Here is a 17,870-nt window from a genome sequence, read left to right on the forward strand (position 1 = left end):
TGTAGAAAGACAGTATCCCCTTCACACTGACCCTGAATCACTCCAGTCTCTTGTCATGGATTTCCTTTGTGCGTTACTAATAATTTGTATGGAAATAAAGAATGTAACAGGTTCTCATCAAAAACTAAGTACCAAATACATTTTGTGAAAGTTCGTTAAAATGTCCACTCATTTCAATTCCAACAGGCACAGCATCATTAGCAGGAGAGGAGAGGCACACTTAACAGTTTTTAAGGACAAGAGGGCACAGTGGAAACGCTGTGTTTCTTAGTGTGTTCCCCAGAACAAACAGACCAGTGCCAGGAAAACAAAGGCTCAGCCCCTCCAGCCTCAAAGCCCACAGCAGCTCCCAAGTGAAGGTGGCCGGACAGGCATCCTCACGCCCGCCCCTCTGGCCCTCTCTGGGACCTGCTGGCTTGTGCAGTTACTTGCTGTGCGTCATGGACACGCTCCTGTGTCCCCCATGCTCTTGCTAACTCCTGCTCTTTTCTGAAAACCACTCAGGGCTAGCTTCCTCAGTGCACACAACATGGGGTATGTTTTCTGCCACAGCTTGGGGCAAGTTAAGTGGAAAAGCCATTGCCAGCAAGAGGGCTCACACAGCTAGCAGGAAGGACTTTCCTGATGAAGAAAGACACAGGTCCTCCTTCCAACTGGCCTGATGAACAGGAACAGGGCCCACACGATAGCACAGACTGAAGGTTGCAAACACGGGGCTGATAGCAAAAGAGAATACTAGAGCTAAAACAAATTATGTAATTCATCAACACAAACACAAGGACAAATTCAACATCTGCTCGCCTGTTTGGGTGGGCGGGGGGGGGGGCAGAGAATGATACTGGTCATTACGTGTCAACGCATTTATATTCTAAATTTCCTATCCCCATGGAATCTGAACAACTGTTCCTGTCTCGAGTCAGAGGTGCTGGCCATATAGTGAACAGCAGAGCCCCAGGGCGGTTGGGAAGATGGCAGCACCACTCGGCACTGCCACAGGGTGACGCAGCATGTGGAAAAGTGTGGTCCCCTCTCCAACTCTCAGCTCTGCTTTTCCCCTGTCATCTTCAGGGCTCCGCACGTGTTGACAGCTCTGTTTCTTCTCCCAGGGCTTGCTTCACTGACCTAGAAGCTGTCCCCAGAGCGTCCTTCGACCACATCTCATCACACATGGACATCACAATGATTTACAGCTAAAACATGCGAGCGGCTTTATGCAAACCACACAACCCATGCTGATGAAACAACAGACACAGCCGCTGTGGGGCTGGCCTAGGCCGACGTTCCGATTTCTTTCTTGGCTTGCGCGTGTCTCTGTGAGAGCACACTTACATCTGCTTCGGAGTCAGGGTCCGCTTCTCGGGGCGCCTGTGCCCGGGGCTCCTGTCTGGTGCCTGGCTCTCCCTCCGCTTCATCTTGGTGTGGGTTGTCTCTTTCGTAGGCTAGCAAGTCAAAAGGACAGAAATGAGCTCAAAACAAAGCAGAAGACTCTTCCCTTCCAACTGCTGGGCTTCTCCCATGACCCCATCCCTGTCACCCCTCCACCCCGGCTTCGGTCTTCAGTGTAGGCTTTGGCTTTTTCAAGAAGGTTACAGCCTCGGCCCGGAGTGTTTGTCTGCAGGGATGATCAGGGCAGAGATACCATTTCAGTCTCCCAGAGCAAACATCTGCAGCAGAGGCCACCCCATTAGGAACGAAAACCAGAATCTCGACTTTTCTTCAGTCAAGCAGAGCCCAGTGGACAGGCCACTTCTGAAACAACTAGACTGTGTTAACAGCAGAGGCCATCGCAAACGTTCAGAACTTGATCACGTCACAGAAAGCAAAAGGGAGAACAATGCCATCTGTTGGACTCAAAGACAAATACGGCCTGGCAGGGTCTGACACAAGGAGCTCCTGCCACAGCAGACAGGGGCATTCACCCTCCACTGTGGCTCACCCGATGCCTGGTGAAAACTAGTCAGAGAAGGAATGCATGAGGGCATGCAAACAGAAACACTTTCTACAAGAAGTGAGAGAGAAGAAGAAAGGGTGAATATATGGGAAGCAACTAGGCCTCAGAAAACCGAAATCCAGGAGTAGCTACTATCAGGTTTTAGACGCCTCAATGGATTGACTGAACCAAGAAGGCAACAAGTGGCTCCCTGGTCTTACTGGTAACGGAAGAGCTTCCAGGGCCCCAGGAGGGACATATGACAGACCACCTCTTCGCTGTTTGGGCCATAAGCTGTCACAACATGCTATGGAGGGAGGCGGTGTCCTCACCCTCCATTCGATTTTTCTGGAAAAAGATCCTCAGCCAAGCAGTAGTGGGGCCAAGGTGGCTGTTACCTTCTCGTTCTACTGTCACAGGCAGCAGTATTTCATGACTTACACACTAGCTGTTTATCACAAATGAAAGCTGCTCCTAACTTCCTTGGAGGGGGGGAGTGAAGGAAAGAACAACTGAAGGCAATAATGCAAAGACTTCCAAAGTTGAGAGAATATGGAGAAAATTCCCAAAGGCTTAGGATAATTCATTGGAAGTAAATATTTGGAACAAACGGGCTTAAATTCAAGGGAAAATATTAGAGAGAAGAGGTCTTATCCCCTGAGCAGTTTTCACTAATCATGGATACAGTCTGGAATGAATGAAGCCATGAAACAAGGATGACAGAGAGCTGCCGGGCAAGTCTTCATGGCCCTGACTCAGGCATGAATGCCACATGGGAGCACCACACACTGGCACTGCCGGGCAAGTCTTCAGAGCCCTGACTCGGGCATGTGCATCGGATGGGAGCACCACACACTGGCACACTGGCTCGCTGATCTCAGAGAGCATTACCAAGCAGGCCCATCAACACACTCATCATCTAGGAAGCCTCACCACCTCCTTCCTCCTCCTGGGCGGCCTGGTCCTCCGCTCCCTGAACGACATCATTGTCCATGGCCTCGTAGTGCACCTGCGGCCTGCAAGGACACAGACTTCATGAATTCCACGGCACAAAACTTGACCCACTCTCACAAGGGTCAATGATCTTTAAAGAAAGCAATGAACAAGGTTCTGCAACCAGAAAAAAATTATTTTTCAAGTTGTTTAGATTTGTGATTAGGTGAAATCAAGACTCCAGGTATACTTTCAAAGGAAAGCTTTAAAGCCACCACATGCTGCAACAACACAACAAAATAGAGGAACTCCGAAGCTTGACTTGCAGACCCAAACTATCACTTACAAATAGACAACAAATAGGAATTTTCAAAGAAGTATCTGGAATTTAAGCCCAACATCAGTAGGAATTGGTGGAGCTGTCTGGCTCAGCTGATGATGAGCCAGACCAGCCCAACCACTCCCGGCTCCCAGGGCAGGCTACCGGAGCTGATGCTGGGGCTGCTGTCCACGCTCTTCCTGCTGTGCCTGTCTTGGCCGGGCCACTTCTCTGGCCAGGAGCTGCTGCTGCCGCTGGCGCAGCAAGTGCTCCCGCAGCCGCTGCTGGTGCAGGGCCTCCTGGTGCTCCTGTAGCTGTTGCGCCTCCTCCGCCTGCCGTGCCGCCAGCCTTTGCTGCTCCAACTGTTCCTCATACGGCGATCGCAATCTGGTCATGGCCTGGTCTGACGGGGGCACCTGGGGAAGAGAAGCTTCAGCCTGGGCCCGCCCGAGGGGTCAGCACTCCACTTTCCCTTCCACTCCTTTCTCAGGACAAACTCGGTAGGCAAGACTGGTGTGTTAACGCCGACCGCTCGAGTGGGTGGCAGTTATCCATGATGACCAACTATTCCTATCTCCCACCTTCTCGGAATCACCCTCGGCTTCTATTTGCAGCTGACTGTCCCAGGGGATGGGCATTGTATCAAGGCCAACTTTCAGGGTGCTCCTGCTGGAATGTAACAGGGGCAAGAGGACAACGTCCTGCTGTGACCTCCCACAGCTGGGGCCATCTGTTGAGCCGAAGCAGTGATGCTAGCCATGGACTTGTGTCTACCGTGCCCAGGCTCGGCCCAGCTCAACCAGCCTCCAAGGCCATCCAGAACCATGTCGATGGAAGGGCAGGGAAAGTTGTCTCCAAAGAAATTAAGCCTGGGTGAGAAAGATAAGGCTTCTGCTTAAAGGCAAATCTGACACAGCAGTTCTTCAAACTGCTTCCCATCAAGCCCTCTCCTACCTGCCAGCTCCCAGAAGCACACACCATTCTCACCAAAGCAGAGGGGAATTCACCCTGCCGGGGAGGGATGTAAGACCGGAAGAGCTACTCAAGGCTGTTTACAACACCTGAGATGGTGCTTACACAAGATCTTCACACCGGCCACCTGCCGTCTCAAGCAGCTCCAAGCCTAGGAACAGCTGAGGTCAAAGTGCGTATGCTTAACCTAGCGGTTAAATTCACCTGCTTCCTACGTCAGAGTACCAGGGTTTGATATTTGCCCAGCTCTTGAATTCAGCCTCCTATTAGTGCAGATCCTGGGTAGGCCTAGTTCCTTGGTGTGGCAAGTTAAGAATTTTCCTAAAAGACCAGCATTCCCCATCAGTACCAGTTCAAGCCCTGGCTGCTCAACTTCCAATCCAGCTCCTGGCTAAATGGCCTGCAAAAAGCCATGGGAGACGGCCTAAGTACCTGGGCCCATGCACCCCATTGGATACCCAGATGAAGCTCTTGGTTCCAGCTCCCAGCTTTGGCCTGGTCCAGCCTTGACCACTCTGCCCATTCAGGGGGTGAACCAGCTGGTGGAACTGTCTCTCCTTCTCTCTCTCTAACTGTCTTTTTCAAGTAAATCTATAAATCTTTCCTTTCTTTTTAAAAAAGCACAACCTGGGGCTGCCATGATGGTGCTCCGGTGCCCGTGTTCCTGCTGCCTGAGGGAGACCTGGAATCACTTCCCAGCTTGAGTTTTTGCGAAATGAACAACAGCTCTTTCTCTTGCTTTCTCTCTCAGGCAAGTAAGTAAAACTAAAATAAAATAATGTGTGACAATCTTTTTTTTTATGTAAGATTTGTTTCTATTTGCAAGAACTAGAGAGGAGGAGAGACAGAGAGGTTCTCCATCTGCTGGTTCACTCCCCAGATGGCCTCAACAACTACAGCTAGCCGATCCAAGGCAAGAAGCCAGGAGCTTTCTCAGGCTCTCCAAGAGGAGTGCAGGAGCCCAAAGACTAGAGCCATGCTCCACTGCTTTCCGCCATAAACAGGAAGCCGAACTGGTAATGGGGCAGCCAGGACTGGAACCAGCACACATTTGGGATGCTAGCAGCACAGACAATTTAGCGTACTATGCCTGACAATCGATTTAAAACAAGTAAATCTAAAGCCAAGAAAATAGTCCAAGGTATAAGTAGCAGGCGACCAGCACCCACGTGAAGGTAAAGAGATTTTTTTTCTTGAGTCTCACCTGAAAAAGAACTGGCTGTACTTGATGCTGGTTTAAGTTCTTTTAAAGTATTGATTATACAAATGATGGCTTTCTCAAGAAATTTTTAAAAATCTGTTTTTGAGGTGTGTTCAATATATGTATCTTCGACAGGCAGAATGTTCCTAAGACAAAAGATCCCCTTGAAGGTCCACGTGCCACAACTCACACATTAGTGGGTAATCGACAGGCGGAGAAGGGGCCCTTGAGCCCAGAAATGGTGCCTTCCTCCCACTGGGGAGGGGCCCAGTCACTGCTCACCCCATCTGGGGTGTCAGGCGTCCATGCATGCCTGACCAGGGGAAGAAGACCTAGTTCCCAGGCACCGCTTCCTCTGAGGTTGGCAAGCAGCCATGCTAGGAACATGACAAAGGGGAAATCGTGTCTTTTAGACTCATGACAGACGTGGAGGCAGGTGTTGTGTTGTTGCTTCGCACAGAACCGCGCTCCCCACTCCCAGACACCTGCAGTGGCGCCCCTACCTGAGCAGCATGCCTCTCCCGCAGGCCAGCAGCCACCTCCCCTCGCTGTTCTCGCCACTCCTGGCCCTGCTCCTCAGGGGACGGGTCATGCTCCTCCTCCAGCCGCTCCGCCTGCCCGACCTGCTCCATCTCCTCTTCCGCCAGGGCTTTCTGGTGCTCCTCTTCTGCCCGATGCTCCTCGGCTTCTCTCGGGTCCACTTCTTGCCGGTCTGGGCCAACAGGAGCCTGACCCTCCGCCTCCTTCTTGGTGGGAGAAATGGAGTTCATGTCTTCTATTCTTCCAGGAACAGCTTCCTGCTTCTGCCACACAGCGTTATGTCGAGACCCCTATGCCAAGCAAACCAACAGCAATGACACTTTAATTTCTGAAGTGCTGTCATTTCTTTATCACCATATCTTGGGGGCTACAACATCTGCTGAATTTCAACATCTACTAGCATTCAGAGGGACCACTGTTGCAATTCCACAGGCTACGCTGCCAGCTATAACGCTGGCATCTCATATGCGTGACAGTTCGAACTCTGCAGCTCCATTTAGGATCCAGCTTCCAGCTAATGCAGCTGGGAATACAATGAAAGATGACCCCTGCAGCCATGGGGGAGACCTGGATGGAGTTGCAGTCCTCTGGCTTTGGGCTGGTCCCACCCTGGCCATTGCAGCCATCTGGAAAGTGCACATGATAGATTTCTCTCTCTCTCTCTCTCCCTGTCTCCCTCATCTTTCTCACTCTGTCTCTCCTCTCTCCCCATAACCCCACCTTCCAAACAAATAAATACATATAAACTTTTTTACAATTATGGAAACAATAGAGTCCTGATTTTAAGATATTGTTGCAGGACCTGGTGTGATAGCTTAGTGGCTAAAGTCCTTGCCTTGCACATGCCAGAATCCCATATGGGCGCCGGTTCCAATTCCAGTGGCCCGCTTCCCATCCAGCTCCCTGCCTGTGGCCTGGGAAAGCAGTAGAGGACGGCCCAAAGACTTGGGACCCTGCACCTGCATGGGAGACCTGGAAGAGGCTCCAGGCTCCTGGCTTCAGCTCAGCTCCGTCTGTTGCAGCCACTTAGGCAATGAATTATCAGATGGAAGATCTTCCTCTCTGTTTCCCCTCCTCTCTGTATACCTGACTTTGCAATAAAAATAAATAAATCTTTTAAAAAGATGCTATTGCAAGAGAATCACTTAGTTCTTGTCATTATGTAAGCTTGCCTCTAAAACAGTGTGAATATAAACAAAATTTCATATTACAAAAAATTTCAGGAACGGCCATTTAACCTAGAAATCCCATAGCCTCCAGCCCACACTGGAGTGCAATCCTGGCACTGGGTTCCTGGCTCTAGGTTCCTAGCAGCGTGCAACCTGGAGGCAATAGTAATGACACATGGGGCTCCTGCCGCTCCTGCCAGAGGGAGCTCCCAGGCCATTCCTGCTCTGCCAGCTGGAGCCAGGTACAGAGCAAACCAGCACACAGACCTCACTCCACTCTCAAATTCGTATTTTAAAAAGAATTCAGTAAATAACCCAGAAAAATAAAGCTCAGAAGTGAATCCAGCTCTTTAGAGCATTCTAAAGTCTGTTTTCTCTTAGAATAAAAAGGAAAAAACCCTCAGACTTCTAGTGACGAAATAGTTATATAACTTTCTTTAAAGGAAATTTTGTTTTCAATGGTTACCCAGAAAGATCAAATGGAGGAGGAACTGGTTAATTTTTATCAGCTGGGCTTAATACAATTTTTACAAAGAATGGCATTACTGACAAATGCATTAGTTAAAAACAGTACCCACTAAGCAAAATGTAATAAAATGATCTCCATGTATTACACCGGAGCTTCTTTGTACACCGCAGTTTTTACAGTTTGTATTGTCAGTACAAATCGCTCTGTACAGAAAAAAGGATCAACAAAAAGATAGCTCTGACAGAGAAGCCCTCGACGCGCAGCTGAGCCAAGGCCGTCTGCCTGCAGGTTTCAGAGGTATCTATGTGATCTGCGCTGCTCCAGAAAGGGCGGGGAGACAGGTGGCCTACAGGAGAAACAGGGCCTGTTCCCCCTTAACCTTCTTTACCAGAAGAAACAAACAGTGTGAAGGCTTCTTTAGTTAGAACGCTCTCCTGAAATGAAGATAAAACTGAAACCCTCCTCTGGAATTAGCAGAGATGTTAATCATCAAATACACACACTTGGACTGCGTATCAATGATGGACATCTGAGGACAGCTTGGAGGGATGTACATTTTAGCGACATCCTCAACCTTCTGGCACGTGGGACGGAACAGCTACCATTCACCTGCCACCATGTCCCCGAGAGGGAAGCTGGGGCAGGTGCCTCTTAGCTTCAGCTCCCAGAGGGAAAGACAGAAGCTCTGATTTGTCAGAGAGGATCACTAACCCAGAAGCCGAGCCAGGGAACAGCCGGGGAAAGGCCCATGGCCGGCCGACGCCATGGTCATGCTTTCTCACAGTGGTGTTAATGCGAGACCCCGACAAGGAGCACGCACCTATGGGGACGCTGCAGCCGCCTTGGAAGAGAGGTTCAGAGCAGAGGAAAGCCCCTCAGACAGCAAGTGTACACACACTCATCCCATTATGGCTCACTTGGAACAAGGCTTCCTCGAGATACTGTTCAGAAAAGACTTGTCAGGGGAAAGATACCATCTCTCACTTGTTTATTACTAACCTGATTTCAGAAACAGCTTTGTAAGAACTAGTGATGGGGGGACATCTCTTACGCTGTCCCACGTTTGGCAGGCTGGACTTTATGAAGGAGAGCAGAGGCATGCTTTCTGAGAGTCACGCTCAGACTGGCTGTTAACAGTAGTTCTGCGAGGGAAACGCTGCTATGTGCTGTGTGCGCCTGGTGCTGTACCAAGTGCAGCAGCCATGACGAATGCCGACACTGGACGGGACTGCCTGCCACGTGCCCGCACCCACAACACACCTTCTCACTTCATCAAACATCTCAAACAGCCAGCCTTCAAACACTCCGATGCTACAGCTCCTTCACGACGAGCCCCTCGCAGAACTGCCACCCAGTAAGGTCTCTCCCAGAGGACACCACAGCATCGTTCGCAAAATGTGCTCCGAAACCAGCTGCATCCATTAAAAATGCAAGTCCTTGGTCTCTCCCCCAACTGAGGGACTCAGAGGCTCAGGAGCCAGGGCCCAGCAGCTGCCAAGTCCCCCGGGGGTTCTGACCCACACTGCCATCTGAGAAGCCCTGTTCTCTGTGTGGAGACTGTGCAGCCCTGGGGGCGGTTCCCTGGGCCCCTGGCACAGGGCACGCAGCCAGCGCCTGCCTCTTACCTGCCGCGGCTCTGAGGTCGGCTTCTCTCTAGCTGCCTGGTAGCCCTGCTGAGAACCGCCCGCCTGGGTAGGGCTCCTGTGCTGCGCTTCTGCTGGCTCGGGCTTTCGGAAGCTTGGAATCCTATTCAGAGTGTCTTTCAGCTGTTTGTATTCGGCCACTTGAGTCTGCGGGTCAATTGTACAATTGGATGGAAATCACACAATTTGAGGAGGGAAGAAATGTATCGCCCGTAAATAGGCATTGGCGCTCTAGGCAAGGACACCGCGCCGAAATACAAGTTAGGAAAATACGCAGACTGTGTCCATGCATCGGCTGTTCTCATTTCTGAGCACATGCAGATTAGGGTTAGCATTAAAGGCAACAGAAAACACATCCGAAACATGGTTAGCTTCCCATGCAAAGTAAACACAGACCTTCTCGGCATATCACCAAAAAGCTGTTGTGGCAATCTGTTTCATCTCACTAAAAAACTGACACCCCAATTACATACAGTTAAGTTCAAACCTGAATTACCAACAGGGTTGGGGCATTAATTTCCAGTGGAAAGAAACCAAAGGTTTAAAACAAGATTGTGTGTGTGTGTGTGTTGTGTTGTGTGTGTGTGTGTGTGTGGCGTTACTCCCGGGCCGCCCTTTGCCCCAGTAGTCGCATCCCCTGCCTGTCGCAGTGCGTCTTGACTCAGGCTCAGTGGGTTTTTGGTAAAGCTGTGACACACGCATGAAGCCAGGATGGAATCTTATTCCTCACTTTTGAATATCCTTTTCTTCTAAACTGACAAAGGCACTAGAGTCCTCTCAGCAGGATGTTTCTGTGTATATGCAATTGTAGGATGCATGTACATGTATGCTTGTAACACTTTTAAGACCCCAAAAAGGCACAGCCTCCTTAGAGATTGGGCACACACATCAGCATACACACACCTGAAGGCAGGAAGGTTGCACACACGCACACACCTCCTAAGGCCATCCTAAAAGCACTGAACCTTTCTCTCAGCATGCTCGTCCCTCCCTGGGTGAGTGGAGCTGGAACCGGCCAGCCCTGCCACACTGCTCTTCCGCCTCCAGGAACACCAACCCTTTGCACTCAATCACACAGAGGTAAAGACGTCGGCTTACTAAATCTGTCTCAAGACAGAGTCTTTGGATAGTTTGTACAAAGTATACTACACAACTAGCAGAGGCTCTTGTCTCAGAAATCTAAGTACACATGGAAACAACTTAGTAGGTTGTAGAAAAAACCCAACAGCCACACAGTCCTTCATTACTTTAAATACACAAAGCCCAGTCCTGCTCTTCTCGCTGCTTTCTCTTCCTAGATTCTTCATCTTTCAAAGCCTTGACGACGCAGTTCTCTGACACCAACATGCATTCAGGCCATGCTGATGATGTGGCTCCCGGGCACCCGCCTTGGAAATCACGATTCAGGAAGTGTGAGGCCAGGCCTGGATGACAGTGATGAGCCCAGGTCCAGGGGCCAGGACTGTGGCACGTCAGGCAAAGCTGCCACTTGTGGTGCCAGTGCCCTGGCTGCTCCACTCTAGTGTTCTTGGGCACCCGTGGAAGATAACCTAGGGTTTTTGGGCACTGAACCTGGATTAAGCCAGTGGAAGGATCTCTCTCTCTCTCTCTCTCTCTCTCTCTGTAAATAACTGTCTTTCAAGCAAATAAATACATCTTCTAAACAAATCTAATAAAAACTGAGTCCTGAGTAGTTAATGTGACTCTCAGGTTTTAGGGTTGGGTGGGGTGAATAATCTGACCTCTCTCTCCATCTCCATTTTGTTTAGAGCAAGGGTGCAATGTTGCAGAACTCACTAGATGACAAATCAAATAAAATCATCAACTATTTAACATCAGGTTGCCATGCCAGAATCTGGGGCAATGATTTGCAAGAAACAGTGTTTGTCTCTCAGACAATTTGGGGAGTTTGCTATGGTGTTCTGGATTGAATGCTATAGCTTTCCAAAATCTAGAAGCTGGCTTCCAAACCCACACCCAACACGGCAGTAGTAACAGCTGGAGTTTCTGAGGAGTCACCATGTCACAGGTGGACCGGCAGGAGCTCTCTCTGGATCCCTGGCTCCACAGGGGAGTCGGGGGGGACACAGGATATGAGCAGTCATCATCAGAACTACATGTACTGAGAACTTGACAAGGAAAAATACACTCCTGCTGTTCAGGAGGAGAGGCCTGGAGCGCATCATTTAGAACTCTTGTCATCCCATGTCTCAGTGCCCGGGTTCAAGTCCTGAATCACTCCTGACAACAGCTTCCTTCTGACAAGCTCACTGGAGGCAGGAAGCAATGACGTGAGGACTCGGATCCCTGCCATCCATGGAGAGCACCGGGACCAAGTGCCTGAATCCTGGCTCAGCCTGGCGCATCCCTGGCCATTTGAGACATGTCGGGGGGGGGGGTGTTATCAGTGGATGCGAGTTCTCTGGTTCCCCTTTGTCTCTGCCATTCACATAAATAAGTTAAATCTAAAAAACATCATAAATACGCAAGAATAATTCTTAGTATATAAACCACCTGGTTTGTGTTATTTTGTTGCAGCAGCCCAAATTAAGACACATAATTCTAGTTACATATTGTACCTAATCCTGGTAAAATAGTGTAAAAGAGAAAAACAGCAGAACAATCTTTGAGGACGTACACATAGGCTGCATGAAAACATTTTTACAACAGAATTCTTCTATCAGTACTATGGCCCACAGGCCTGCTAGAAAGTTAGGTTTGGCTTAAACTATTTTGCTTATATTGACAGACTTTCCAATGGTCACTTAGCTCACTTTTTAGCACTATTGCAGAATATTCGAACCCTTACGTCACAACATATAGCATGAAGCACAGCCTTACACTTGCCAAGTCTGCTAAAATTTGCAATTTATAATAATCTTCTCTAAAGTCAATTTATACATAAGAGGGAAAACAGCTGCAGTGTAGGAGGGAGATACGCATGGATGACTCTTGGAAAGGGGTCCCACAAACAGAAGTCACAGCCCCCCGAGAAGGGTCAGCGATGTGCCTTGGGCTTCCTGATGAACAAAGGCAAATGGTGTCCCTTCACCCTTTTCTCACAATCCCTCCAAAAAAGCAGGAAGTGCATATGCCACGGGCTCTGCCAGGCTATCAACAAATGAAGATCAAAACCCATCCGTGTCCTTGGCTACTGATTTCTCTTCCGTCCTTTGCCCAGCAGCACAGAAGCCTAGTCCTAGGAGAACTGTGTTGAGGCAGGATGCTGGGTGTGCATAAGGGATCAAGAAAAAGTCTGACCATAATTTCTGTGGGTAATTAGCACCACAGACCTTACAGATTCTCCACCAATAGTTGATATATCTATCAGACAGTTGAAAAAGGTTCTTTGTGTCCAGTTATTTCTGTGATTTAAGCAAGTGTTACATCATTGCCTACTGAGACTGGGATAAGGTAGAAATAGCTTTATGTACCACAGAACGAACCAAAGTTGACTGAATGGTTTCTTGATTAAATGTAAAAGCATGCATAGCCCGTAGATTAGGAGAGCTCTTTGGAAGTGATTTTCTGAGGACTGGCTTGAGAGACCACATGCACAGAGAGTTTAGCAATGTTAGGCAGACTTTGCAAAGAACCAAGAGGCTGCCACCGTTCCAACCTGTGCGGCAGCCAGTGCGCTCCTGTGGTCCTCCAGCGTCACTACTAGCTGCTCATGGGCCGAGAGTAAGTTCTTATGCTGCTGCTACATGAGGAAAGAAGCGTACAGGTTGAGTTTTACCATTGTATGATAAACTCTGCTTTGGTAAATGACCACCTCAATGGCACCTGCTTGTAACACTGAATACATTTAAAAACCCCTGTGGCGAGCCAGCTGACTTAGGCGAGCCCACGGGCCAGATAAATCATAGCCATTACAACAAAACAAACCCAAAGGAACAAATCTCACTAGATCAAGAAACCTTTGTGCAAAGTTTTTAAAAATGCATCTGCCTGGAATTGGAAACACTTGGATTTTCAGATCACCTTTTAGCTGGGGATGTCAGTGTGACAGAGGAAGCAGGCACACTCTGGACGCACGTCCACAGTAACAACCCCGGCTGGCCAAGCACGTTGACCAGGGAGAGACCTCCCCCGCCACCTGGAGAGCGGAGCGCGGAGCCTCCGAGCAGCCACACGCTCACGGGGTTTACCTTGACGTCCTGGAGCTGTGTGTGTATGTCCTGGTGCGCCTTCCTCAGCTGTCTGTTCTCTTCTCTCAAATTGTACACCGTTTCTGCATTGGAAACAGAAAACCACACAGAGAGGTCTCAGGGCTTTGGATTCAGTTATTGTCACACCTAAAGACACACATAACATTTTTTGTTAAGCTGTTGTTTTGAATCTTGACAGTGCAGTATTCCAAATCAACAAAAATCGTATCATTTTTGGATAAGGCTTAGATTTGGCTGGACATCTCAAAACAAACTGGCTCAGTCACTTATACACTTATGAACAAGCTATGCACATTTGACAAAAGGGAAGGCTATTCCACTCAGAAGTCAAAAATGAAACATTGCTGTCAAGAGGCAGGTCCATACGACCCAACATAATGTCTGGGTGGTTTCAGGTGACCCCTCTTCATAAGTCAGCATTATTAGAACATACACACCCTGTTTCCCACAGAACGAGCAATGCTGGCAGCCCCAGAGGGTATTGCATTCATCAAGGCAATTCAAGGAAAAGCAGCCAGAGAGAATCCCAACTTACCTGTTGAAAGATTCTAATGATCTTTTTCTTTCTTTCTGCCACCACTGACTGCTTGATTAGTCCTAATTCTACTTTTAGGGCTACACTGTGAGCCTGCTGCAGTCAATGTGAAGGTCTGTAATTTCCCCTCCCAAGCCTTGCTAATCACGAAAACGCCAGAGAGCCTCTTACCAACTTCATAGTTGTCCCACATTCCCTGCATCTTAAAAAAATATCGAATTTTTTTTAATTATTTTACTTGAAAAGCAGAGTAACAGAAGCAGAGAGGAAGGGAAATTGAGAAAGTGTGGGCTACAGAGATCTTCCATTAAGAGTTCACTCCCCAAGTGACTGCAACAGTCAGAGCTGGGCCAGTCTGAAGCCAGAGCCAGAAGCTTCTTCTAGGTCTCCCATGTGGGTGCAGGGTCCCCAGGCTTTAGGCCATCCTCCAGCACTTTTCAAGGCCACAAGCAGTGAGCTGGATCAGAAGTGGAGCAGCCAGGACTTGAACTGGTGCCCATAAGAGATAGCAGCGCCACAGGTAGAGGATTTGCCTATACTATGCCCCAGTGCCAGTCCCTGGATATTGGATTTTTTTTTTTTTTTGAACTGGTAGCTCTTCGTGGCTAAATGTAACACACACGTTTTTGGGTTTTTGCTTGTTTGTTTATTTTTTGGTTGGGGGGTGGGTGAGGGGGGAACTGGTCATGTTGGCCTAAACAGAGTCTTCCATAATTGAATGGTGATCATCATTGAAACAACTTGCATTAAATAGATTTGACAGTAGGCCAATGTGCATGCAACAGTACTCACCACAGTTGAGTGGTGAGAGTAACACGTCATTTCCCAATGGGATACATCTGCAAGTGGATAGGATGCTACTGAGAGCTTTTCTGGGATGACAGGTATAACCTGGAGTAAGCAGGACATCTGTCCGCAGACAGCACCCGAGCCTGCTGGATCACAGCCTACCACTCCACGTCACACTCAATACTGAAGGAAACTGTTCGTCAGCATCTTTCATCTCCTTCACAGTCCTTATGTAACTCCTGCACATTGGACTTACGAGTGGACTTGGAGGACAGATTAGAACAAAGATGGAAGTGTGGCCAGTGGCTGTGCTGTCCACCTCCAGGTGCTGTTTTCCCCGAGGGTCAGAACAGGACACACCAAGAGGACCTGACATGTCGGCGCTGGAAGTGGCTGTACTCTCAAGCACATGCACTTGAAGCATCCACCCTGCTGGTAAGTAAGGGAGCTCCAGGAATAGTCATGCCATCTGTGCCTCAGCTGGCTTCAGGCACGCTCCTTAACTTGGGGACGTCTCAACTTCTTCATTTGTTAAATGAGGCTAAACACAACACCGACCTATTAATAAAGAACTAAATACAACAATCTGCATAAGCAGTTTCCCCTGGTACTGACACAGGGCCAACATCTGCCAAGTGTCAGCTATTTTGGGGATGACAATGAGCAGTAACCACCTAGGCCCACATGTCCAGCTCCCCACACCAGGAGTTTTCAAACCTCTCCTTGTGCCATGGGAAGCAGCCAAGAACTATGGAGACGCTACACCTTGGTGAGCCATCACTGAGCTGCTTCAGTCACCAACACTCTCAGTACTGATCCAAAGTGCTGACCAAGTGTCAGAGACACTGTAGATGCTGCTGCTGCCGGTCTCGCTGCGTAACTTCGTCCACTGTGCTTCTCTCTCTCCCCTACTGAATTTTTTGGTGAGAAGGATCCTACAATTTACCAGGTCTACTTCTGACCTGGGTTATTGGTAAGTTCAGACCAGGTGAGAAGACTTGAACTATGCGTGCCCTCTTATCGTGCACGGTTCTGACTTCTCCTATGCATAATTTCCTAAAATTCTACTATATATTACTTGGAAATAGAAAGAGCTAGAGCAGACTCAAGAAAACATGCTCTTCGGGGATATTGTTAACATGCATGAAGTACAGATATGGCACCTGGAAAACTGCATTTCTCACTCCTTAATAAATCCACTTCTTTTCCATACACCTGAGCTTACTCAGCTCAGCACTGCTAAACGACATATGCTGTAAGCCAAAAGGCTTGTCCCTCGCCAGACGCTGGTGTAGCTCTCCAGGTAGGGCAAGCACTGTCTGACCCTGGAAGCACCTTCTTTCAAACCTCTGTGAGGATTTCTAGTGTTCCAACGTGCCTTCCATTCTCTGGGATGTTACCACCACCAACACTCAGCAACACACCCAGGACTCCAGACGTTTCACTACCAACATCTGGCCCAGCTCACCTAGAGCACCTTCACCCTTTGCTGCACTGTCTCGGTGACAACTGAACTCTGTACTGTTTCCTAACTTGTTTTTAAATAGTAACAAAATATTGCAACAGCAACACTAAAGACAGAGGTCCTGCACATGTATTATCAGCTTCAGGATGGCACCTTATCAAACTGTTGTCACAGGGCAACTGACCAGATTATACACTTGTTTTCACAAGTACCATGTAGATTTTATAACCGACTTTCACACTTCAAACTTACTTAGCACTTACACATTTGCTCAGAGAATATTCTGCTTTCCAGAACTTCAAAGAACTCAGAGAAGAGATCTATATTTGTTCCCTACTGCTGAGGAAATGCCTGGCACTGATACTGACAGCAGGCTGCAGGCCACACGTCACTAATCCTTCTAAATTCTTTGTAGATCTCATCTGTGCCTCACACCATTGAATGAAGTTGGTATCCCCCCAAAAATATTCCCGTTTCATAGAGAACAATGCTGTGTGGTGAGCACACGGCTTGCGCAGCGTCACAGGACAAGGAGCTGCGCAAGTCAGGACTGACGCCAGCAGTCTAACTCCGGGGACAATCAGTGGTTAAGTCCCCCTGCCTGGTGTGGTTGAGGCCAGTGTGACGGTGCAGCTGGTGAATCGTCTGACCGCAGCACTGACACCCCATATGGGTGCTGGTCTGAGTCCTGCCTGCTCCACTTCTGATCCAGCTCACCGCTTCATGCACCGGAGGACAGCCCAGTGCCATGGGACCCTACACTCATGTGGGAGACCCAAAAGAAGCTTCTGGCTCCTGGCTTCAGATCAGCTCAGCTCTGGCTGTTGCAGCCATTTGGCTAAAAATCAGAAGATGGCAAATCTCTCTCTCTCTCTCTCTCTCTCCCTCCCTCCCTCCCTCCCTCCCTCTTCTGTCTGTGTCTGTTTCAAATCAAAATGTTTAAGAAATGCGTGGAGCAATTTTTGATCATGAGAACAACAAAGGAATACCAATGATGTCTACTGAATTCACTCAAAGATGTTAAATGTCTGGCCACACACATAAGAGAAGATACAATGGAATACACTAGGCATTCTGTTCTGCTTCACTAAGCAAACCCAAAGAGCTGAGGATACTCATGGAATTACCAAGAAGTAACCATCACAGGATTAAGACAAACACCAGACAAAAGTAAAGTCTGTCCTACTGAAACACTGCATGAGTTCTCAGTATGTTAGAGCTTCAAATACCTTTCAGTTTAGAAAGTTCTTGTTCCTTTTCTTGCTGAAGCTGCAAGTATTTCTGCTTGTGGTCACTGAACGTCCTGCTGAAGTCCTCCCCCTGCCTGCGATGCTCCTCTTCCAGGTCACTGTGCTGTTTCTTCAGCTCCTCGTGTTGGCTCTGCACAGGGAAACACTTGAGATGAAACACACTCTAAACTATGCAAAATCGTGTCTCACAGGAGCGAAGCCTTTCTCTTCTGAGAAAAACAAGGACACATGAAGAAGCAGGCTTTGCTTCCCTCGAGCTGCTTTTTCATGTGGGCAGTGCCCCTGCATTTCAGTTTTATTTAAATGAATAATTTGAGATCATGGCCAAAATATAATTTCCCCCTTAATTTTTCCATTAAAAGCAATAAGAAGTTTTAATGGGAGATGGAAAAGGGAAGCATTTAGGAAGATTCCCAGGGACTCTAATTTCCATGGAAGCAAGGTAAAACTAATGATTAAACACAAAGCTACATTTACAGATAA

The 17,870-nt window shown here is 48.5% G+C and overlaps 1 protein-coding gene across 1 annotated transcript in view; it reads right to left on the minus strand.

Moving 5' to 3' along the window:
* GOLIM4 (golgi integral membrane protein 4) overlaps nucleotides 1–17,870 on the minus strand; it is a 71,777-nt gene that overhangs the window by 8,081 nt on the left and 45,826 nt on the right. Inside the window, exons 5-12 of the mRNA XM_058661507.1 lie at nucleotides 17,367–17,517; nucleotides 13,328–13,410; nucleotides 12,796–12,879; nucleotides 9,159–9,323; nucleotides 5,859–6,185; nucleotides 3,348–3,598; nucleotides 2,864–2,946; nucleotides 1,330–1,439 (exon numbers count right to left, since the gene is read on the minus strand). Coding sequence (XP_058517490.1) covers nucleotides 1,330–1,439; nucleotides 2,864–2,946; nucleotides 3,348–3,598; nucleotides 5,859–6,185; nucleotides 9,159–9,323; nucleotides 12,796–12,879; nucleotides 13,328–13,410; nucleotides 17,367–17,517 — 1,254 coding nt within the window. The remainder of the gene's footprint in view (nucleotides 1–1,329; nucleotides 1,440–2,863; nucleotides 2,947–3,347; nucleotides 3,599–5,858; nucleotides 6,186–9,158; nucleotides 9,324–12,795; nucleotides 12,880–13,327; nucleotides 13,411–17,366; nucleotides 17,518–17,870) is intronic.

The sequence above is a fragment of the Ochotona princeps genome, chromosome 3 (genome assembly GCF_030435755.1).
Source record: "Ochotona princeps isolate mOchPri1 chromosome 3, mOchPri1.hap1, whole genome shotgun sequence".
In the NCBI taxonomy this organism is placed as follows: domain Eukaryota; kingdom Metazoa; phylum Chordata; class Mammalia; order Lagomorpha; family Ochotonidae; genus Ochotona; species Ochotona princeps.